The following is a 25,624-nucleotide window of genomic DNA, read 5'->3' as shown; positions in this document are numbered from 1 at the left end:
GAGGGAGTCACGGAGGGAGTGGTCTTTTCGGAACGCTGATAGGGGAGAGGAGGGAAATATATCCCTGGTGGTGGGGTCCATTTGGAGGTGGTGGAAATGACGACGGATGATACGATGTATATGGAGGTTGGTGGGGTGGTAGGTGAGGACCAGTGGGGTTCTGTCCTGGTGGCGATTGGAGGAGCCGGGGCTCAAGGGCGGAGGAGCGGGAAGTGGAGGAGATGCAGTGGAGAGCATCGTCGATCACGTCTGGGGGGAAATTGCGGTCTTTGAAGAAGGAGGCCATCTGGGTTGTACGGTGTTGGAACTGGTCCTCCTGGGAGCAGATGCTGCGAGCAGAAGAAGGGTTCATGCCCGAAACGTCGATTCTCCTGCTCCTTGGATGCTGCCTGATCTGCTGCACACACCTGTGGGTGTCAGTTTATACTGTGTTCTTCTGGTTGGTCCAAGTAATCATTCTTAATTGAGAGTTCAAGTGGATCATCTATTAGATAATTCTGATATTTACAACCAAATTCGGTCCTGTCTGCAGTCTATATTGGTATGATCCACATTTCAATCAAGGCAGAACAGCCTGATTGATTTTGCTCTTCCTTAGCCCATGCAGACCAACTCTTAGAGTACTGAGTTCGGATCAAATATGAGACCATCTGAGTTGCATGGCTCAGTATTAAAACAGTATATTACTTCTCCCATCAGATTCTTTGGAGGATCTCAGTTCACAAATTCCTTATTTAAATCTCTCACACTTGGTGGCTGCTATTATGATATGGGTGGTGTAAGCTATTTTGCTTAGTGTGCCCACATGCAAAGAGAGGCAGGTTAAAATTGAGTGACACATTCTTGAAATAAAAAAACAGTCGAGGAAAGAGCTCGGGTGTGCGCAAATAAAATGAGAACAGTATGTTAAACAAAAAGAAATTGCTGGTGAAAGTCAACAAGTATGGCAGCATCTGTGAAGAGAAAGCAGAGTTAACATTTCGAGTTCAGTGACTATTCATCAGAACACCAGCAGTATGTTGGTGTGAATCTCTAGTTCTTAATTCATTTGTTTCACAATATAACTTTTAGCTTTAGCAATTAAAGTTTTTTAACTGTAAAAGACGGGGGCCTCTGGTTAAAACACTTCTGATGTAAATGGAATTTAAATAAACTTGTGTATTTTTTTCCATTTAAAAGTTAGCCTATGTTTACCTTGCAAGTCAGAGTTATTAGTGCAAGAAAACTTGAACAGTCAATTATCTAACTCTGAGCTTGTTATCGAACCAGGGAGTCTTGAGTGAGCATTGTAAAATTTCATTCGTAATATAAATTATTCACGTGAGTTAGAGATTCAGGGTTGTGTTGAAGTTGAATAATTTGTTTACATTTGGAATCATCACAAAGCATGCCATGTTGTGATGGAAATAGTAATTCAGAGTGGAAGCTTGGACAGAAGGTTCTTTTGTTCAATTTGTCTGTGTGTGTTTGCTTTGAGAAGTGGCAGTTCAGTTTGGGTGTCATGAGAAAATCAGATAGTGAAATAAAAAAGCTGAAAATGTGTTGCTGGAAAAGCGCAGCAGGTCAGGCAGCATCCTGGGAACAGGAGAATCGATGTTTCGGGCATAAGCCCTTCTTCAGGAACGTCGATTCTCCAGTTCCCTGGATGCTGCCTGATCTGCTGCGCTTTTCCAGCAAACATTTTCAATTCTGATCTCCAGCATCTGCAGACCTCACTTTCTCCCCAGTGAAATAAAAAAGTACATAAGTCATCACAGAACTTTAAGGCAGAAGACAGCTTGAATAGTCAGCTTGGAAAGAGTTATAAAGAAGCTGTGAGAGTACACTGAGGGAAAATGAATGTGCAAATCAAGGAGAAAGAGCTGAAGATTTCATCTCATGAGGTGATATAGAAAAAATAGTGTATTACTTTGCCTAAAGCTAATCAAAGGATCTCCATGTAATTTACACCTTGAGGAATAGGTGGAATACTAAGATGAATTAAAGTATTGTTGTGGCATACTTTTTGGGTCAGTCCCATCAAAAGTGAATGGGCATTGAAGATATTGCAATATCAGAGCACTCTTGGAGAAAACGTTGAACTTAATTTATAGAGTAAGTTTTTATAGCTATAATGTTACATTAATGGTGCATGCTTTACTTAATGTATCTTTATAAATACTATAAAAATTGTATTTGTTAAAAACAACATTGAAATCTTCCAGCCAATTTTGAAATGTTGGAATGTCAAAGGCTCCTAACAGAATTGTGACAATGTCTCATTCAAAATGTCGGCAATAGTAGTTGAAAGTCTGACACTTAAAATGTCACTTTTTCGTTCTGAAAGTTTTTTTTGAAAGAAGACTCCAAGGTTTCTTGAATTCTCCTGAAACGCTGAAGAGTTTTTCCCTTTTCCCCCACTTTTTGTTTTCTTTTACGCTCTAATACTCATTGTCAGCAATGTCAGTAAAGTGAATAGAAAAACTTATGATCCCTCATGGTACCACTACTAATTTTGCACTGCTTTATTCTCCAGCACTGTTAGAAAACTTTGGAAAGTAAAGTGTCATCAGTCCCATTGAAACATCAAGATACCACTTCTATTAGACTTTTGCCTGTTGCATTTGCCTGCCGGTACCTCCAGTGGCAAATAGGAATATCCTCTGCCATTGGTATATAGGTTGTGACCTTCATTAATAAGCTAACAATATGTTTCTCACATCACTAACCTGTAAAATTCTGTCCTGCACATCAAACTAAATCAATCAACTGGCAGAGCAGCAAATTAAATTCGACACAAAGGATCCAGTTTTGTTTATTACATTGAAGAACATAGGTGCAGGCCTTTTGCTCCCTTGAACTTTCTTCCCCATCCAGTGATATCACAGCTGTGTTTCTACCTCAACTCCATTTTTCTCTGTTACCTGCACGTCCCCCATGTACATTTAACTAAAAGAAAAACAGAAATTGATAGCAAACCTCAACAGGTCTGGCAGCTTCTGTGGGAGAATCAAGACTTAACACATTGAGTTCTGATGACATACAGGCAATTGCCCATAGCTGTGAGACAGAAGTGCTAATTACTGTGTTGCCCTGCACCATCATTAATTACATATTCACTGATAGTTTTCCAGAGCTGAAATCTGGAATTTCAAACTCGCTGTTGTTCTTATGTTGTAGCCAATCATCTGATGGTCTTTGTTTCCTTCTGCAATGAGGATAATACTCCCAATGGATGAGTAGTTTGGCAAACTGGCTGAGCCTGATTATAATCTCATTTGGGTAAGATTTACCATTGTAAAACAACAGAAATGTTTGTATTGGGAGGAAAATGAAAGAAGAGTTGCAACTTGCAGACAATGGTTCTGGACTTCCATTGTGTAAAGGAAAAGTTCTGTTTTCTTGTTGATCTCAACCATTTAATTCCTACATTTTATTTATTAGGACTATGTTTGGTTAGATTGGCATAATCAGCTTTTTGGAGGTGAAGTGAAATTGAGGAAGCACAAGTTGAGAAACATTCCATTCATGTTGGTTGAAGAATCGTGTCCTTTTGAACAATATGTTATTTTACATAACCAATGCTATGCACTCGGGTAAAACTTTTCTCTTGATGTACATGATGTTTTACAACTGTGCAAGTGTCAGACTAATTTGTTTTTCACATGTTCTCCTTTGTAGGTGACAGATAAATCGGTGAAGGCATTTGCAGAACATTGTCCTTTGCTGCAGTATGTAGGTTTTATGGGCTGTTCAGTTACATCTCAAGGGGTCATCCACCTCACTCGGGTAAGTACTAGCCAGAAACTACTTGTTTTAAGTATCTGTAATTATTGACATGTGATCTGTCACATCTTTCATGTTGTGAAGAGTGAACAACAAAATGAGAGAAATATTGATTCTGCTGCTGTTCCTCCTACATGTTGACATAATTTAAAAATTCAGACTCTTGTTGAATTTCATCTCTGATGAGGATTGTTATGAAACAACTGCCATTTGTTAGTAATAATGGTGAAAGTAGAAAATACTGGCAAGATTCAATGGGTTCAGCAGTACATAGGGAAACATTGTTAACTTCTTAGGCCATGATCACTTATTAATATCATCTTCGAACTGCTAAAATGACATCCACTTAGGTATCAGAAAATAAGGTACAAAGTAACACAGAGTTGAGGGTAATTCATTTGCATGTACAGTATAGAGGATTCTTTAACAGATAGGAAGTTGAGATTAGTGAAAAATGGGATATCTTAAAAATGGCAGATTGTAACTACTGGAGTGCAACAAGGATCAGTGCTGTTGTCAAAGTTGAAAGTCATGTATTTAAATTCTATTACAAAGCTGAATGAGAACATAGGCTATGAGGGTGACGCATTGAAGGTCCAAAGCGATGTATAATGTGAGGCTATTCACTTGGCCAATAAGAATAGAACAACATTATATTTTTCAATATGTGATACTTGTACACTTTGATGTTAATGGGAGTTGGTGGTACTTGTACAAGGATTAATGACAGGATGCAGGTATAGCATGTAATTAAGAAAGCAAATTAACACAATGTCCTATATTGCAAAGGTATTTGAATGAAAAATAAGTAATAAAAACAGAAAGTGCTGGAAATACTCAATAGATTGGGCAATATTAATTCAAATTTGAATCATTAGCTGTTTTTTTCCAAAATTAATATCTGACCTGGTGAATACTTGAAAAATTTTCTGTTTTTATTTTGGATTTCCAGCATCAATAGCACTTTAGTATTGTGCAAAACTGACTAAGACTTACTATAATTATGCAGACTTCAAAGATATCACATTTAGAGCAGTACATGAAGTTTTGATCTCCTGTTTCGAAGGAAGGATATGTTTGTGTTGGCGATAGAACAATGATGGTCCAGTGATTCATTCCTGGGTTGAGAAGGTTGTCCTAAAATGAGAGGTTGAGTAATTTTGACCTGTGTTTTCTGGAGTTTGGAAGAATGAAAAACAGTTGCTAAACAGGGTGGATTCTGAGAGGTTATTTTTCTGGAGGTGATGAATATCTTGATGCGCAGTGTTGTGAACAATTTGGAATTGTTTACCCAAGGAAGTTGAATATTCTGTTGAGTTGAATTAAATTGAATTAAATTTATTGTCACATGTTCCAAGGCATAGTGAAAAGCTTTGTCTTGTGAGCAATACGAGAAGATCACAGAATTAAGTAGCATAGCTAAGTGAATAATAGGTAAACAGCGGCAAAAACAAAAACACAAGTACAGGCGAATGTTAAGAGTTTGTGAGTCCATTCCAGTAGGGTAGAAGCTGTTTCAAAACCGGCTGGTGGATGTGTTCAGGCTTCTGTACCTTCTCCCCGATGGTAGAGGTTATAGAAAAACATTGCCAGGGTTGGATGAATCTTGGAGAATGCTGGCGGCCTTTCCTTGACAGTGGGCTTGGTAGATGGATTCTGTAGGTGGGAGGTTGGCCTTTGTGATTGTCCGGGCTGAGTTCACCACTCTCTGTAACTGTCTCCGATCTTGAATGGTACGGTTGCCATACTAGGTAGTGATACGTCCAGACAGAATGCTTTCAATAGCGCACCTATAAAAGTTGGCAAGGGTATTTGCTGTCATGTCAAATTTCCTCAGCTGCTTGAGGAAGAAGAGATGTTGTTGGGCCTTTGTAACCAGTGCATCCACATGAAGATTCCAAGAAAGCTTGGTGTGGATGACCACTCCCAGGAGCTTGACACTCTCCACTCGTTCCACATCTGTGCTGTTAATGTGTAGGGAGGCATGAGTAACATTCCATAGTAAGTCAATAATGAGTTCCTTGGTTTTGCTGGCATTGAGAGCTAGGTTGTTCTCAGTGCACCATTTTTCCAGGTCTTCCACCTCCCGTCTGTAGTCTGTTTCCTCGCCATCTGAGATTCGACTGACTATGGTGATGTCATCAGCAAACTTGTAAATGGCATTCGTCTGGTATTTGGTGATGCAGTCATGTTGCTGAGTACGTGTAAATCTAAGATAACTTTTTGTTGTCTCAGATTCAGAGAATCTGGGAAGTGGGCAAATGGATTTGGATCAAAGGATTAGCCATAATTTCTTTGACTGGTGGAACTTGATCAAGGTGCCATATAAACTAATGCTGGTCCTATTATTACATTCTTATGGGATATAAGGATGTAAACTGCATAGAATTTGATTGCATGTTGTTCTGTACTGATCTTTTTTGTTCGCAAGTGTGACTGATCTTGTTGTGATTAGAACCAGGTTGACCTTGACTATAAGGTTGTTGATTGGGGTTGTTAACCTGGGCCAATCAGGAAAGCCCTGGCAGACCAATATAATTAGGAGATTTAGAATCTCCTCAGTTCAGGCAACTGACTCCGAGTTGACTGGCCATAGCCAGTGTCCTATGCACAAGTGAACATAGAAGGTATAGTTAGTAAGTTTGCAGGTGGCACCAACATTGGAGGTGTCGTGGACAGTGAAGAAGGTTACCTCAGAGTACAATGGGATCTTGATCAGATGAGCCAACGGGCTGGGGAGTGGCAGATGGAGTTTAATTTAGATAAATGCAAGGTGTTGCATTTTGGGAAAGCAAATCAGAGCAGGATTTATACACTTAAGGTAAGGTCCGAAGGAGTGTTGCTGAACACAGACCTTGGAGTGCAGGTTCATAGTTCCTTGAAAGTAGAGTCACAGGTAAATAGGATAGTGATGAAGGCATTTGGTATGCTTTCCTTTATTGGTCAGAGCATTGAGTATAGGAGTTGGGAAGTCATGTTGCGACCGTTCAAGACATTGGTTAGGCCACTGTTGGAATATTGCGTGTAATTCTGGTCTCCTTCCTATCGGAAAGATATTGTGAAACCTGAAAGGGTTCAGAAAAGATTTACAAGGATTTTGCCAGGGTTGGAGGATTTCAGCTACAGAGAGAGGTTGAATAGCTGGGGCTGTTCTCCCTGATGTGGTGAGTGATATGACTTCTGGTTCTTTTTCTGAGAGGTTGGTAAATGGGGTTCAAGTCGATACATTTGTTAATGGAGTTCCAGTTTGAATGCCAGGCCTCTAGGAATTCTCGTGCGTGTCTTTGTTTAGCCTGTCCCAGGATGGATGAATTGTCCCAGTCGAACTAGTGTCCCTCTTCATCTGTGTGGATGGACACTAGTGATGTCATGTCTTCTGGTGGCGAGTTGGTGCTCATGTACCCCAGTGGGGTAGGTGAAGGTTACTTCTTTCCTGTCCGCCTGTCTAATGTAATGTTTGTTGCAATCCTTGTGGGTACTTTGGATATGATGTTCATTCTGCTGATTGTTGGTACAGGGTCCTTTAAATTTATCAAGAGCTTTTTCAGTATGGTGGTAGGTTTGTGGGCTATCATAATGCCTGGGGACCAAATAGCAAGCAAGACAGAACACAAGCGCCTCACTGGAGGCTCACTGATGATGTTACCTAGTATGGTGATGAAATCTATGGAGAACAACTCTACCAGCTCAGCAAGCAAACTTATAACCTGATCCACAACTTGAGCTTCAAATCTTCTCCAAAATCGCCAACATATTATGATCCAGTTATACAAGACATTGCTGAAATCACACCTTGTATACAGTAAACTGGGTGAACAAGATGAAATTGTATGTGCTGGAGTTCAGAAGAGTCATAGGCAATGTGATTGAAACTTAAACAAGCCTAAGAGGTTTCAGTCTTCACCCTAAAGAAAGCCCTCTCTCTCCCAAAGTAAAAGAATGTAAAATTGTAGACAGCAATCTGATGAAATAGATTTCACAAACTTTTTCACACTTCATTTTTTTTGGGGATGAATAAAGTTGGTTTCACCATTCTTTTTAAATCACTGATCCTGCCAATGGTGCTAAGGCGTACCTTTCTATATGATATCCCAAAGGTTGGGTCATTCACATTGATTTACTCTTCTGGAAACCTGTATCAGATGGGCATCCATTCTCATTGTTTCAATTTTATATGGACTGTTTTCTGTTAAAATTCTCCAGGCAGAATTACAAAACTTCTTAATATAAACATTTGTTTGGTAGACAGCTGGAGGGCAGTCATTCAGTTGGAACAGTTAAAATAAAAATGATGCCAAATGATACAGTCTAGGAAGGTCCTGTATTTGATTCAGGAGTTGGAAAATAGGCTGAGACAGCAGTAAGGTTAGACACGATAAGACCATAAGACCATAAGACATAGGAGTGGAAGTAAGGCCATTCGGCCCATCGAGTCCACTCCGCCATTCAATCATGGCTGATGCGCATTTCAGCTACACGATGCTGAGAGCTAAAACCCCTATTCTACAACCAAGTGTTGAACCCCAAGATAAGAATCACAGCAGTGAGTGACAAGATGCCTCTATGCATGCATAGGTTCCTTATTGTTAATCTTAACTAGCTGATATGCTTTTTTCCATTCTACTACCCACTTGATGATGACAATTCCCAGCATGAGAGCTAGAGTGGTTATCTGGCAACTTGCCCCTTGCTTCTCCAGCCCTCAGTCAGCAATGTTGCAGAGCATATTCATGGACAGTAACTGCATGCGGGGTGATGATGGTGAATTAGAGGGCATGGGCTACTGCAGTTTAGGGGTACATCAACCAAGGGGTAATATGGGGTCAGTATGCTGAGCTGTCAGGCCAGGGCTCAGGGGTTAATGTTGCAAAGTGAAGATGTAAATGGCCTCAACAGGAAGTGCAAGGAAAAGGGGAACATAGACGTTCTTGGGGCCCCTTGGTTACCAGTTTGAGCCTTCGTATCACTGTGCCAAGTACAGCACATGGCCTTCCATGCTTGTGCAAGTCATTAGTGTGCTGTGACTGTACTCTGATTGGGTGAAGAAAATGGTTCTTTTCTGCCTGAGCATACAGGCTGTACTTATAAGTGATATGAGGCCCTTCAAGGGATGATTGAATTAATCAGACACTTCGACATTACAGGTTGAGGTAATCATAGCACAATGTATGTAAAATGTGTGCAATGTCCAACTGTGTGGGGTACACATCCCGATCAGAAACAATCTTGATCACATCATTGGTCATTGCATTTTGAAGATAAGATGCTCTAGTTGCTATAGGATGCAGAAGTAATGCAGGTGACCATAAGGGTGATACCTGTGGTGTCAATACACAAAGATAATTCAAGATCTCTCAGGTGCAACATGGTAATGGAACTGATTTCTTCTCACTTTGTACTGTATGTATATATCAACATACTCTTAGGTGCCCATTTTGGGTAATGTAGTGGTGGGAGGACAAGGTATTAGTCGTCACAAAATCACCTACCGTATTTACATGACATGGCTTGTGTTGCATTTGTAAGTGTATGGTCCCTAAGTTAAAATCCATGTAGAGGCATCTGGCCCTCCTTGTTTGGGGGGGATGGTTGTCGAGTTGGAGGCTTGGGACTGGAATAATGTGGGAGGAGGGGAAAATGACGAAACTGGTGAAATCCACATTAACCCTGTGCAGTTGCAGGGTCCCAAAGCGGAAAATTAGGCGTTCTTCCTCCAGGCATCGGGTGGTAACAGTTTGGTGATGGAGGAGGCCCAGGACCTGCATGTTCTTGGCGGAGTGGGAGGGGGTGTTGAAGTGTTCAGCTACGGGACGATGGGGTTGGTTTGTGCTCAATATTGGAAATGTGCTCAATAAATCCAGCTATTGCAGGGGTTAGTAATGCTTTTGCTGCACTGCATTGAAAGGGACATAGTTACAGAATAAAGGGGCACTCTTTTAAAACTGCTAAGAAAATTTCATCTCTCAGAAGGTTGTGAATGTCTGAAATTCTCTACCTGGTGATGTGAAAGATAGATTACTAAAAGTATTTAGAGAGAAAATAGATTTTTGAAATGTTGAGAAGTTGAGGGTTGAGAGGAACTAGCAGTAAAGAGGAGTTTAGGCCTAGGGCAGATCAGCCTCCTATTTCTTATATCATGTCATTGTCCATATTTTGGCACAACATAATGAAGAGTAACTCCTGGCTAGTAGTGCTTGACCGGGTGCATGGCTGGGGTTGATAATTGGCAGCAGGAATCCTTGGAATTCCTGAGTGCTTCCACCTGTGCAATAAGGAGTATTTGAGGAGTGGGACCTCAGTGAGACGTCGTCCTTATGTACTGAGATAATTGTATGACAAATCTGCCAGGCCTCTCGGGGAGAAACCCTCTGTGAAGCTCAGTGGAGTAGGTTGAGCTTCTGTCGATGCTATCATTCTCCGTTGGGTAGAAAGTGTTGATATCAGTTTCAGCCCTCAGTCCTTTTAGCTACTCAGTGATCGCTGCTATAAAATGTTGTTGATGGATATTCTTACTGCCATCCGAGTAGTTAAATAGCATTTTGCTCATCAAAGGATAAGATACCCCACGAGTAGTACTGTTCATGGACCAGTGGAATTCAGTCAGAGTTAAAATCTGCTTGAGCTGAAACTCTAAATAGTACTCTTTCAAGGTTGAAATGAATCTACATTGAAGTTTGATTTTCTTTACAACTCTCGTTTGAAATTTTCAGCCAAAACGTGAGTTTGATGCTTAACCCTGTTCTGCATAATTGCCAAGGACAATGGATAAAAGTAGGAATAAGGTGTAAAGAATTAAGTTTTCATACAAGGTTAGTCATTAGTTCTTATTTTGTAAAGCAAAGCATGTTTGCTGACTGTTCCTGACTAAAAATGCACACACACTGTTCTCAAAATAACTAACTCTCGTCTGTGAAAGGATTTTCTGAGGTGCTACTTCTGAAGTAGACCCAATTGTACTTTCACTTGAGTTGATACGTGTATAAAGCTAGCTGCAGCTGTTTATGTATAATCATTACTAAGTACAAATATGCCATCATCTGATGGTCACCTTAAATCCATGGAGAAAGTGAGGACTGCAGATGCTGGAGATCAGAGTCAAAAAGTGTGGTGCTGAAAAAGCACAACTAGCCAGGCAACATTCGAGGAGCAGGAGAGTCGATATTTCGAGCATAAGTTCTTCACGTTTGGATGCTGCCTGACCAGCTGTGCTTTTCCAGCACCACACGTTTTGAGCTTAAACCCATGTCGAGATATTATTTTGAAAATGTGTTTATCCTTAAGAATTCTCCCAGATGGTTTGATAGATATATATATCATCTATGAAGGCAAAATTATACACTTTCAAAAGAGCTCACTCTATTATCAAACTTCAAGACCTTTGTCAGAGTGCTGGTAATATGTGCAGGGCTCTGCTGCAACAGAGCATTCTTGTCCAGTTACCTCAGGGCTGAAACAAAAATAATCCTCCTTTCGATTTGGAAATGTTAAGCTCCTCCTGTTAACCCCTCAGGCTGATTTGATAATTTTCATCTATGCTCTCCCTTTGCACTTTGTGACTCAATAGGATTCAGTCTCCTCTTGCAGTCTTAATTATTTTGATATTGGATAATAAAGCAGCTTTGGTCTGATGCTCCCCATTTGACATTGGTCAGGTAAGAGATCGAGCAAATGTGCAATTAAATAAGTCTTTAACAAATATAGAAATTGCTGGAAAAGCTCAGCAGGTCTGGCAGCATCTGTGGAGAGAAAGCAGAGTTAACATTTTGGGTCAAATGGCCCTTCCTCAGAACTCCATAGTTTTCTGTCCATAGATGCGGCCAGACCTGCTGAACATTTCCAGCGATTTGTGTTTTTGTTTCTGATTTACAGCATCCACAGTTCTTTCAGTTTTTATTAAATAAGTTTTTGCTGTGTGTTTGAGAATTTAGATCAGTTTTGCTTGCAAGTGCTTGTTTAACATATCAGAAGAGAGTTTTACAATGGATTCCTTCATGCCAATTACATGGAATGTTTCTTGCCAGTTGATGCCTTCACTCAAAACCACACAGCTTAATAATTGCACAAACTATAGAGAATATCTGTACCTGTGAATGTTCTAGAACTAAGATTTAAAATGAAGGGCAAAATGACTTTTGTATAATCTATTTTTAGTTTTGCAATACTCGAGAGATTTGAAGAGCACAGTGAACTCTGAGTTTTTGTGAAAGGTTTGATCTAAAATGTTAACTCTAATTAATTCTCTAAGATAAGTCTGACCAGCTAAGTACTTGTGAAATTTTTCTATTATTATTTCAGATTTACAACATGCATGCTACATTGCTTTCATGTAATTCTTGTAGTCTGGTATCAAAACTGAAAACATTGCTCCAAATGGGGTCCCAAAAAAGCTCTGTTTAACTGAGCCATCAGTTCCTCACCACGTATCTCAGCCCCTTTGAGATAAAAAAGACTTCTGTTCACAATTGAGATTATTTTTGTACTAATTTATTAGGTTTTCATGATTTGTGCACGCAAACACTTAAATTCTTGTGTATGTTCACAGCTCTGGGTCTCTCAGCATTGAAAATATACTCTGTTTTGTCTCTTTAGAATCCATTTATGAACTCACACTGTTCTCAGTTAAGTCCATTTGCCCTTGGTTCAGTCTGAAAACAAAAAAAAGTCAAAAATTAAGATTTTGTCATTATCAGTGAGGAAGACCAAAATATTGTGTTTGTATCTTAAAGATTCCAATGGCTTTTATTTTACTTTGAGAATGGGATCAAAAACCAAAATCAGTGCAAAATGACTTGACTTCGGCTTATTGCATAATTTTGGTTTATCATTGTTGTCACAAAGCAATCATGTGCCTTTGACGCAGTTGTGAAAGAATAAGACAGAGATCGATTAATCTATCGACCAGCTCCATCACCTTGGTTTTCTACAAGTTAATGGAATACTTTAGACTATAGGTTGCTCCTAACGTAATGAGAATTAGAAACAGGAGAACATCAGTTCATTCCAGTTTGAGTGCAACAAATGCCAATGTACCTTGATTCTAATGGGACTTGGCCTGACTCATAATGACTTGCTTACAGATCAGTTATCTGGCTTTAGCAGACAGTTGGAATTTGCTTCTTTAGGATATCTTCCAATCAGCTCCACAGATTCCCTCCAGGCTGCTTGTTGTAAATGTTCTCAGTGCAGTGTGTTTGTTATTTCCCTTTCTTTCAGCTTGCTACCATATGGCACTCAGAAGCATCCAGCAAAGCAAAGATGTTTGCAAAAGGTTGTTTAAATATTGAAACCTATTGAATTGCAAGAAGGTGTGATCCTGTTCATAGAATCAAGGATGCTTACGGCGCAGAAGGAGGCAATTCCTTCCATGGTGTGTGCATCAGCCCTTCAAACGAGTCTCAATGCTGAGTGTTAATGACCTACTTTTTCCCTAAACCATTACACACTGTTTCTCTCCAGATAATCACCAATGTCCCCTTGAATGCCTCAATTGAACCTGCCTTAACCACATTTCCACACAGCACATTCCATACCCTAACTACTTGCTGTGTGAAAAAAGCATTTTCTCACATCTCCCTTGTTTCTTTTGCATATTATTCGAAATCTGTGCCTTTCATTCATCTTCTTTTCACAAGTGGGAATAGCCTCTCCCTGCTACTCCGTTCAGTCAACTCTGTCAAATCTCCTCTCCACCTTCTCGTGAAGGCCAACAGTCCCAGCCTCTTCAGTCTGTCCTCATAACTGCAGCTTCTCACTCCTGGAATCTTGCAATTTTTCTTTTTGCAATTCTTGCAAAACACTTACGTATGCTGTCGAATGCGTTCATATCTTTCCGATAATGTGATGCCCACAATTACACACAGTACTCCAGCTATAGTCTAACAAGTGTCTTGTACAAGTTCAACATCGCCTCTTTGCTCTTGTTCTCTGTTCCTCAAATAATAAAGCTGGGAATGCTGTGTGCATTCTCCACCTGTCCTGCCACCTTCAAGATCTGTGCACATGCACCTAGGTCCTTCTGCTACTCTAAATCCTCCTCCCTTTAGAATTTTACCCGTTCTTTATATTGTCTTTCAATGTTCTTCTGACTGTTCACCTCACACTTCTCTGCATTTTACCTCATCTGTCACCTATCCACTCACTCAGCACTGTCCTCCTCACAGTTCACAATTTTTGCAAGTTTTGTATCATTTGCAAACTTTGAAATTGTCCTTACCTACCAAGATCCGTATCATTACCATATATCAGGAAAAGCAAAGGCTCTAATACTGACCCCTGGGAAACACCCTACTCCAAACCTTCATCAAGAAGGTAACCATTGACTATCACTGTCTGTTTTCTGTCACTTAGCCAATTTTACAAGCATGTAAGTACTATCTCTTTTGTACTATAACTTTACTCTCAAATCTTTGTATGGCACTATATCACACACCTGCAGGATATTCATGTCAACACATCAACAATATAACCCTCATCGATCCTTCTGTTATAATTTCCCCTTTAGAAATCCGTGCTAACTCTTTCCAATCAGTCCATCTCTTTCCATGTGATTATTAATTCTATCACAAGTTACTGTTTCTGGAAGTTTGTCGCCCACCAAAATTAAACTAACTGGTCTATAATTAACCTTGGAACCTTCTTTAAAGAAGGCTATCATATTTGAAATGTGCCGGTCTCCTGGCACCTTCCCTGATTCCAGGAGGTTATGGCCAGTGCCACCATAATTTCAATGCTCGCTTCCTTCAAAATCCTTGGTTGCATCTCATCTGGTCCTGGTGCCTTGACAACTTTAACCACCAACAATCTATCCAAAATCTTTGCTTATTATCTTTGAACCCCACATCCTTTTTTGTAAAGACGGATGCAAAGTATTCGTTTAATACCTCAACCATGACCCCTGCCTTCATGTACTAATCCCCTTTTTGGTCTGTATTCGGGTCTAATCCTCTTCAAACTATTCTTTTACTATTTATATCTCATAGAATACTTTAAGATTCCTTTTTATGTTAGGTGCCCGTCTTCTCTCATTATCCTTCACGATTTCTTGTTGTTTCCGTTATTTGCTTTTGAACCTATCTTGCTAAACCTTTGCAGTTTCTCTCAGTTCTCAATTGTATTTGCTGTCTTACATCTGTCATGTGCATACTTTTTCTTTCTTATCTTATTTCTACTTTCTTTGTCATCCAGGGAACTGTGGGCAGCACGGTGGCGCAGTGGTTAGCACTGCTGCCTCACAGCCCCAGAGACCCGGGTTCAATTCCCGCCTCAGGCAACTGTCTGTGTGGAGTATGCATATTCTCCCTGTGTCTGCGTGGGTTTCCTCCGGGTGCTCCGGTTTCCTCCCACAGTCCAAAATTTGTGCAGGTTAGGTGAATTGGCCATGCTAAATTGCCCGTAGTGTTAGGTGATGGGGTAAATGTAGGGAAATGGGTCTGGGTGGGTTGCTCTTCAGAGGGTCGGTGTGGACTTGTTGCGCCGAAGGGCCTGTTTCCGCACTGTAAGTAATTAAGTAAAGTAATCTAATCTAATCTAAAAAAAACCTAGAGTGTGCTGCTAATGTACCGCCATAGAGTAATCTAATTTGTTTGTTCTACCTTACTTGAATCATCTGCTCTTTGGAGGTAACTCATTGTTCAGTTCTTGTTTTCCTTGCCAAACTCTTGTTCCAGTCACTCTTGCCCAGCTCTGTTCTTGTCCCATTGAAGACAGTTCTCTGTCAATTAACTTTCTTATTCTGGGTTGTTGCATGTGATTCTCCATAACCACCCTGAATCTTTGATACAATGATCACTGTCTTCTAAACTTTCCCACACTGACACTTAATCTACTTGGCCCATCTTCTTTCCAAGTACTAGGTCTAACAATGCAACTTTAATTGTAAAAATTTCAAAAATGCATTGATTGTAGAGGAGTGAAGACATTCTTTCCACATCCACCTTGTTGAAACCCCTTAGGCTTGTTTAAGTTTCAATCGCATTAACTCTGACTCTTCTGAACTCCAGCACATACAATTTCATCTTGTCCACGCAGTTTACTGTATACAGTAAACAAGGTGTGATTTCAGCAATGTCTAGTATAACTGGATCATAACATGTTTGCGATTTTGGAGAAGATTTGTAGCTCAGGTTATAAGTTTGCTTGCTGAGCTGGTAGAGTTGTTCTCCATAGATTTCATCACCATACCAGGTAACATCATCAGTGAGCCTCCAGTGAGGCGCTTGTGTTCTGTCCTGCTTGTTATTTGTGTGTCTTGATCTGTTGTGGTGGGTGATATCACTTCCGGTTCTTTCTCTGAGAGGTTGGTAAATGGGGTTCAAATCAATATGTTTGTTAATGGAGTTCCAGTTTGAATGCCAGGCCTCGAGGAATTCCCATCCGTGTCTTTGTTTAGCCTGTCCCAGAATGGATGTATTATCCCAGTCAAACTAGTGTCCCTCTTCGTCTGTGTGTATGGATACTAGTGATAGTTGTAGACGTCACAGTAGAATGAAAAGCTAATGGAGAGCTGCAGATCAGCGTTTACTGGAAAGCCACACACACTGACCAGATACTCAACTACAGGAGCAATCATCCCAACACCCGCAAATGGAGCTGCACGAGGACATTATTTAAACGAGCTACAACACACTGCAGCACCCAGAAACTACAAGAAGCCAAAGAAAAATACCTATACAGTGTATTCATGAACAACGGGTACCCGATAAGTGCAGTCCACCAATTCATACTTAACAGACCTAAACAAGAAGACACAACATGCCCAAAGTCTCTAGCCACCCTGCCATACATTAAAGACATCTCGAAGATGATGACCAAACTACTCTGGCCCCCAAGCATCATGATAGCCCACAAACCTACTACTATACTGAAACAGCTCTTGATAAATTTAAAGGACCCCATACCAACAACCAGCAGAATGAACATCATATCCAAAGTACCCACAAGGATTGCAACAAACATTACATTGGACAGACGGGCAGGAAACTAGCCACTGGGATACATGAGCACCAACTTGCCACCAGAAGACATGATATCACTAGAGGGACACTAGTTCGACTGGGACAATTCATCCATCCTGGGACAGGCTAAACAAAGACACGCACGAGAATTTCTAGAGGCCTGGCATTCAAACTGGAACTTCATTAACAAACGTATTGAGTTGGACCCCATTTACCAACCTCTCAGAAAAAGAACCAGAAATCATATCACTCACCACATCAGGGAGAACAGCCCCAGCCTATTCAACCTCTCTGTAGCTGAAATCTTCCACCCCTGGCAAAATCCTTGGAAATCTTTTCTGAACCCTTTCAAGTTTCACAACATCCTTCCGATAGGAAGGAGACCAGAATTGCACACAATATTCCAAAAGTGGCCTAACCAATGTCCTGTACAGCCGCAACATGACTTCCCAACTCCTAAACTCGATGCTCTGACCAATAAAGGAAAGCATACCAAACGCCTTCTTCACTATCCTGTCTACCTGCGACTCTACTTTTAAGGTGCTATGAACCTGCACTCCAAGGTCTCTTTGTTAGCAACACTCCCTAGGACCTTATCATTAAGTGTATAAGTCCTGTTAGGATTTGCTTTCCCAAAATGTAGCACTTCATATTTATCTAAATTAAACTCCATCTGCCACTTCTCAACCCATTGGCCCATCTAATCAAGATCCCGTTGTAATCTGAGGTAACCTTCTTTGCTGTCCACGACACCTCCAATTTTGGTGTCATCTGCAAACTTATTAAGTATACCTCCTATGTTCATATCTGAAGATATGACACTTTTTTATTCTTGACTGGAACATTAATATTTTTATTCATCCACTGTTCCCTAATCTTAGCAGTCTTACCTTTCACTCTAACAACATAATGCCTCCAAACTCTCGTTATTACACTTCTGAAAGTCTTCCACTTGTCAGTTGTCCCTCCACTTGCAAACAGTCTATTCCAATCAAATTTTGAAAGTTCTTTTCTCATATATTGCGTTCTGGTATAATGTGGCAGTTGCATTCCTCTGCAACCTCACACTATAGAAAGTCACTGTAAGGAAAGTTGCAATAGAAAATCGCACTGTAGAAGCTCAGTAAAACCGTCCACAATTTGTCAACTGCGTTATAACCAATTCGCGTTGATGAAATGCATGTTAAACCAGAACAGTCTACACTATTAAAACTTATAGAACAAGCCTTTGAAAAGAAGGTCAGATCAGTTTTGTCATCCTGAGTAACTCCTTGATAAAGAAGTCCATGCTTTACATGTTGTTCCCAGGGAGGCACAGGAAGACAAGCATCAACTTGCGTGGGGAACCATCAACTCAGTGAAAGTCATCCTTCGGCCTCCCCAAAACATGTGCAAAGAGTGGTTCTTGACCAAGCATTGCAGATTAGCAGAATCCAAGGACCTGGACTACATGCTGGGGGACACACAAAAGTTTGTGGCAGCAGCAGCAGAAGTGTAATGAGAAAACCTCTTTTTCTGGTTGGCAAAATAGGGAGAGGCTGAATGGGCTGGGGCTGTTGTCCCTGGAGCATCAGAGGCTGAGAGGTGACCTAATAGAGGTTTATAAAATCATGAGAGGCATGGATAAGATAAATAAACCAAGTCTTTTCCCTGGGGTGGGGAATCCAGAACTAGAGGGCATAGATTTAGGGTGAGAGGGGAAAGATATATAAGAGACTTAAGGGGCAATCTTTTCACACCAAGTGTAGTACATGTATGGAATGAGCAGTCAGAGGAAGTGGTAGGGCTAGTACAATTGCAAGTTTTAAAATGAATCTGGATGAGTATATATATAGGAAGGGTTTGGAGGAATATGGGCCAGGTGCTGGTAGGTGGGACGAGATTGGGGTGCATATCTGTTTGGCATGGACGAGTTGAACCGAAAGATCTGTTTCTGTGCTGTACACCTCTATGACTCCATGAGATATGGACAACTAGGATCAAATGAACAACTTGAAGAGTATAAAGAGTGTCAGGGCTTTCTTAAGAGGGAAATCTGGAAGCCAAAGAGTGGATATGGCCTTGGTAGATAAGATTCAGTATCATCCGAGAAAATTCTACAAGTACATTAAGAGCAAGTGAAGAGAGAATATGATGCCTGCGAGATTAAAGAGGTCATCTTTGTGCTGAACTGCAGGAGATGGGAGAGATGTTAAATGAATATTTTGCATCAGTTTTTACTGTGGAGAAAGAAATGGAGGCTAGAGAACTCAGGGAAATAAATATTGTTATTTTGAAAACAGTTCTCATTAAGATAAATAGTGCTGGATGTCGTAGAAAACATAAAGATGAATAAATCTCTGAGGCTTGATCAAGTGTATCCCAGGGTGTTGTGGGAAGATAGGGAGGAAATTGTAGAACCCCTGGCAGAAATATTTGTTTCATCTATAACTAAGGTGAGGTGCTAGAGGAATGAAGGGTGGCTAATGTTGTGCCTTTATATAAGAAAGGCTCTAAGGAGAAGTCTGGGAACTATAGGCCTGTGAGTCTGACATCAGTGGTGGATATGTTGTTGGAAGTGATTCTGAAAAATAGGATTTATATGCATTTGGAGAGGCAAGAAATGATTTGGGATAGTCAGCATTGTTTTGTGTGAGGAAAATCGTGTCTCACAAACATGGTTGAGTTTTTTGAGGCAGTAACCAAAAAGATTGATGAGGGCCGAATGGTAGGTATTGTTTACTTCGACTTCCGTAAAACCTTTGATATGGTTCCATATGGTAGACTAATTAGTAAAGATAGATCACATGCGATGCAAGGTGAGTTTGCCAATTGGATCCAAAATTGGCTTGACTGTTAGAGACAGAGGGTAGTGGTGGAAGGTTGTTTTTCAGACTGGAGGATTGTGGCCAGTGGTGTTCCACAGGGATTGGTACTGGGTCTACTTATGTTTGTCATGTATTTAAATGATTTGGATGAGAATATAGGAGGCATGATGAGTAGGTTTGTGGATGACCCCAAAATTGTGCCATAGTGGACAGTGAAAAAGGTTACCTAAGATTACAAAGAGATCTTGATCAGTTGGATCAATGGGCTGAGGAGTGGGAGTTGGAGTTTAATTTGGATAAATGTGAGGTATTGTATTTTGGTAAAACAAACAGAGGCAGCACTTAAATAATTAAACATAGGGCTCTGGGTAGTGTTGTAGAATAGAGAGACCTATGGGTTCAGGGACATAATTCTTTGAAATTCGCATCACGGGTAGACAGGTAGTTATGAAGGCATTTAGCAAGCTTTCCTTCATTGCTCACATGGAACTTAGGACATTGTGGACCAAGCACTAGCACCTGCTTCTCATGCTGTTTAAACTTGTGTTCCATTTATTATGGGCTTAGATTAGAGTGGTGCTGAAAAAGCACAGCAGGTCAGGCAGCATCCGAGGAGCAGGAAAATCGATGTTTCGGGCAAAAGCCCACTTTCTCCAGACCAAAGGGGTAGCCATGGGCACTCGTATGTGCCCCAGCTATGCCTGTCTCTTTGTCGGCTACATAGAACAGTCCATCTTCCGTAATTACACCAGCACCACACCCCACCTCTTCCTCTGCTACATTGATGACTGCATCGGCACCATCTTGCACTCCCGCGAGGAGGTTGAGCAGTTCATCAACTTCACCAACACATTCCATCCCGACCTTAAATTCATCTGGACCATCTCTGACACCTTCCTCCCCTTCCTTGAGCTCTCCATCTCCATTAATGACGATTGACTTGACAGTGACATTTTTTACAAACCCACCGACTCCCACAGCTACCTGGATTACACCTCTTCCCACCCTACCTCCTGCAAAAATGCCATCCCATATTCCCAATTTCTCCGCCTTCGCCGTATCTGCTCCTAGGAGGACCAGTTCCACCACAGAACACACCAGATGGCCTCCTTCTTTAGAGACTGCAATTTCCCTTCCCACATGATTGAAGATGCCCTCCAACACATTTCATCTACATCCTGCACCTCCGCCATTGAACCCCACCCCTCCAACCGTAACAAGGACAGAACCCCCCAGTCCTCACTTTCCACCCTACTGACCTTTGCATAAATCGCATCATCCGCTGACATTTCTGCCACCTCCAAACGGACCCCACCACCAGTGATATATTGCCCTCCCCACCCCTATCCACTTTCCGCAAAGACCATTCCCTCCGTGACTACCTAGTCGGGTCCACGCCCCGACAACCCACCCTCCCGTCCTGGCACCCTCCTCTGCCACCGCAGGAATTGCAAAACCTGCGCCCACACCTCCTCCCTTACCTCCATCCAAGGCCCCAAAGGAGCCTTCCACATCCATCAAAGTTTCACCTGCACATCCACCAATATCATTTATTGTATCCATTGCTCCCGATCTGGTCTCCTCTACATTGGGTAGACTGGACTCCTCCTCACAGAGTGCTTTAGGGAGCATTCCGGGACACCCACACCAATCAACCCCACCGCCCCGTGGCCCAACATTTCAACTACCCCTCCCACTCTGCCGAGGACAGCAGGTCCTGGGCCACCTCCACCGCCAATCCCTCACCACCCGATGCCTGGAGGAAGAACGCCTCATCTTTCGCCTTGGAACACTTCAACCACAGGGCGTCAATGTGGACTTCACCAGTTTCCTCATTTCCCCTCCCCCCACCTTACCCCAGTTCCAACCTTCCAGCTCAGCACTGTCCTCATGACCTGTCCTACCTGCCAATCTCCCTTCCCACCTATCTGCGCACCACTCTAATCTAAACTCTGGTTTCTAGCATCTGCAGTCCTCACTTCTGCCTTCCATTTCTTATGTCCTAGTCACAATAAATCCAAGATGACTTCATGCCTGCTTGTAGTAATGTTTAATATCTGTACTATCAAATGATTATTTCAAAACCTCTTTTACTTATTCAATACTGTATCGCCCCTGTTTCTGCTCCCAAAGAGCTTTACTGAAATGCTATCATGAGTTGCTTGGGTTGATTCTCTTCATTTCCAGGAAACCAGTGTTTCCGTACTATGAATTTCTTGACTGCAGAAATTACAGTATATTATTTGTAAACTGTATTCTGCATATAATATATTTCTTAATTGATCAGATCAACTGGACATAATTGTTGAAATGTCAAACGAAAACTGAACTTGCTGTAGAAACTCAGCAGGTCTGGCCGTGTGGGGAGAGAGCAGAGTTAATATTTCGAGTTCAGTGATCCTATCTCAGTTCTGGGGAAGGGTCATTGAATTAGAGTGTTGGCTGTGCTTTGTCTCCGCAGATGCTGCCGGACCACCTGTGTTTCTCCAGAGATTTCTGTTTTTGTTTCAGATTTACAGCATCTGCAGTTCTTTATTTTATTTTAATGTTGCAATTTCTGTGAATCTAAAAACATGAAATGAACTCATGGATTTCACAGTGTAGAAAGAACCATTAGACTCATCTTCCCTAAATACTGTTACTTTTGTCTTGAGGAGAACAGAAGGATGAACTGACAGGTCACTGTCTAAGGATATGGGGTAGGTCATTTTGGTATGAGGTGAGAAGAAATGTCTTCATTTAGAAAGTAGTGAGCTTGTGGAATTATCTGCCACAGAAAGTGTTGAGGCCAAAACATTGAATACTTTTAAGAAGGAGTTAGGTATAGTTCTTGGGACTACAGCAATTGGCTGTACATCCTACAGGTATAGGATGAAAGTGGAAACCAGGTATTTAGTTAAATGATCAGCCAATAACACATTGAATGGTGGAGGAGTCTTGAATGGCAAAATTACCTACTCCTGCTCTTACTTTCAATGTTCCTAACTTGACTTTGTCACTGCCATATTTTTCCAGGTCTATTGTTGCATCACATGGGAGGTGTGATATCATGACAATGTCAATGAACTAGTAATTCAGATTATAATGTTCTGGGAATGAGGATTTAAATCCTATCATGGCAGAGCATGAAATTTAAATTCATCAAAAAATCTGGGATTGAATAACCACTTTTGATTTTTCATACAAAGCTGTCTGGTTCACTGATGTCCTCTAGGGAAGGAAATCTACCGTACTTACCTCATATGGCCTTCATGTGACTCCAGACTTCCCTGGAGCAGCGGGCACTGAGGGGTTACCCTATAGAGGTTTCTAAAATTATGGGCATGGATAGGGTAAATGGACAAGGTTTTTTCCCTGTGCGAGGGGAATACAAAACTAGAGGGCATAGATTTAGGGTGAGAGGGGAAAGATTTAAAAGGGACCCAAGGGACAACTTTGTCACGCAGAGGGTGGTTCCTGTATGGAATGAGTTGCTAGAGGAAATGGTGGAGAGGCATTTAGAAGTCATTTGAATGGGTATATGAATAGGAAGGGTTTAGAGGGATATGGGCCAAGAGCTGTCAAATGGGATGAGATTAATTTAGGATATCTGGTCAGCATGGAGGAGTTGGCCTGAGGTGCCTGTTTTCGTGCCGTACATCTCTATGACTCTAATCATGGTGAAGTTGCACATCATGTTAGTGTGGCCTCTTCTGGAATACTGTGTGCTGTTCTGTTGTCCTGTTATTGGTTGGATATTATTAAATTGGAAAGGATTCAAAAAGGATTTACCAAGATTTTGCCAGGAATGGAAGGTTTTACTTATGAGAAGATAGGCTGGATAGGGTGGGACATTTTTCACTGAAGCATAGGAGGTTGAGGGGAGACTTTATAGATATCATAAGGTGGCTAACAAAGGTCTTTTTCCTAATTTGGGGGAGTTCAAAATTCGGTGGCATATTTTTTAATGTGAGAGGAGAAAAATTTGAAAAGGACATGAGGGGCAACCTTTTTACATAGAGCATGGTTAGTGTGTGGAATGAACTGTCAGAGAGAATGATGGATATAGTACAGTTACAGCATTTAAAAGGTATTTGAGTAAGTACATTAATATGAAAGGTTTGGAGGGATATGTGCCAAACGTTGACAGGCAGGACTAGTTTAGTTGGGGAAGTCATGTGGGCTGGTTGGACTGAAAGGTCTGTTTCCATGGTGAATAATTTCATGACTGTAAATAAGTGGACAGAAGACTCTTTCACATCAGAGCACCTTGAGGGCAGTATGCAGAATGGCCAAGCCTCTGAGGAGGAGGATCTGACAGGATGATTTTTTTGGCACCAACCAATTTATGATTTAGTGTTTGTTTATAAGTCTGGTGATGAGGCATTCTGCAAAGTAACTTTGATAACTTGTTCAAGGAAGTCATCTGACAGGATCGACTATCCCTTTTTCCTACTCAACCTCGAAAATATTATGGTCTGACTGCTGCCTGATGGACTTATGGTCAAAGGTATTTTTCTACACAGACTTCTCCACAAAGGATAGGTGAATGGCATTTTTCAGGGAACTATCACACTAAAATTCTGTTTGTTCCTGGGAGACTGAGAGAGAACGATTGTGTGCCTTTCCATTATTGTACGAATCACAAGTTGTTTTTTGAAAATGATTCCCGCGATATCACTAATTCATCCCTTTGTGACTTGGTTTGTTGGTATTAAATGTAGATCCATATCAGACCATGGCAGTTTTTAGGTAACTGAATTTATCCTCATTCTTATTCATGCCTGAGATTGGCACAGCCCGTGGACTCTGCATATTCAGATTTTGTATCCTGTCAGTATGCTGTTCAAACATACCTCTGGGGTGAGCCCAAAATAAAATTAGTTTAAACTAAGTTGCTTTGTCTTTAGCCAGTTTAGAATGCAATGTTCAGCAGTCTTATGTCAAGTATGTTCAGCCTCCCAAAGAATAAATGGCTTCACAATCATCTGCATAATTAGAATGTCTGAGAATTAAATATTGTTTAAATCCAAAAGAAGCAATAACACATGTGGAGCAATATATAACCTAATAATGATTATTTCTCTAGTTATTACAGCTCAGTCTGTGTAAGATAGCTAATGGAATGCAACTTCTGCAATTCAAAGAACTGCTGGAAATGATGAGGAAGAACATTTAGAGCGTAGATAATCAAAGCAGAAAGCTGATCATGTGTAGCCCATAATCTTCCAATTCTGAAGGATTATAGGGACTGGTTATGCATACAAAAACTACTTGAACTTTATCATGTTTCTTAGAAATGTCAGAAATTGATTCATTTATACTAAATAACCTTGAATTTGAACAGAGCTAAATTACCATCCCTCCAGCAGGTTCTGGTGAGTTAATGTTTTGAGGTGGGAATGTTAGCCACTGGATTCAACTTGTACTGCTGAAGGAGGCAAATAGGATCTTAAATTGATGTCAATTTGAAATTGCACCTCCCACAAGGCAGCATAGATATTGAATACTGCCTGCTTAAATTGTACTGCCTGCTTAAATTGTCCTTAAAAGGGAACTTGAATTCACAAACTTCTGATTCAAAGCTGCTAGTACTCTGAGCATCAATGTCAATCTGGTACAAAAATAGAATGAAGATTAATAGATGGACCTTTATGACAAAATGTTCATGAATAACTGTACTTTGATTGTTGCCTACAAATTCGAAGCATGTTGATGCATCAATTTCAGGTGGGAAATGTCAGTGTGAGCAACTGGATCTGCCCTATTTCCAATGACAATGAAATTCTGATGCTGTAATAAAAGGTACATAAACAGTTGTGCACAGCAGTGTGCTTACTTAAATGGCTGTAAATAAACTGGAGGTGGAGAACCATGACCAGCTTCATAAAACTTAAAATATTAAAAGCACCATAACGGTGCTTGGGGGCGGCACGGTAGCTCAGTGGTTAGCATTGCTGCCTCACAGCACCAGGGTCCCAAGTTCGATTCCAGCCTTGGGCAACTGTCTGTGGGGAGTTTGCACATTCTCCCCATGTCTACGTGGGTTTCCTCTGGGTGCTCCAGTTTCCTCCCACAGTCCAAAGATGTGCCGGTCAGGTGAATTGGCCATGCTAAATT

General features: G+C 41.0%; 1 protein-coding gene across 4 annotated transcripts in view; it reads left to right on the top strand.

Moving 5' to 3' along the window:
* Positions 1-25,624, top strand: part of fbxl17 (F-box and leucine-rich repeat protein 17) — a 778,005-nt gene that overhangs the window by 269,976 nt on the left and 482,405 nt on the right. For all 4 annotated transcript variants that reach the window (XM_043710307.1, XM_043710291.1, XM_043710299.1 and 1 more), the window contains exon 7: positions 3,661-3,768. In XM_043710307.1, the coding sequence (XP_043566242.1) occupies positions 3,661-3,768 (108 nt within the window). The remainder of the gene's footprint in view (positions 1-3,660; positions 3,769-25,624) is intronic.

This window comes from Chiloscyllium plagiosum, chromosome 2 (assembly GCF_004010195.1).
Source record: "Chiloscyllium plagiosum isolate BGI_BamShark_2017 chromosome 2, ASM401019v2, whole genome shotgun sequence".
In the NCBI taxonomy this organism is placed as follows: Eukaryota; Metazoa; Chordata; class Chondrichthyes; order Orectolobiformes; family Hemiscylliidae; genus Chiloscyllium; species Chiloscyllium plagiosum.
The sequence above is the reverse complement of the archived record's forward strand: the minus strand, read 5'-3'. Positions and strand labels throughout refer to the sequence as shown.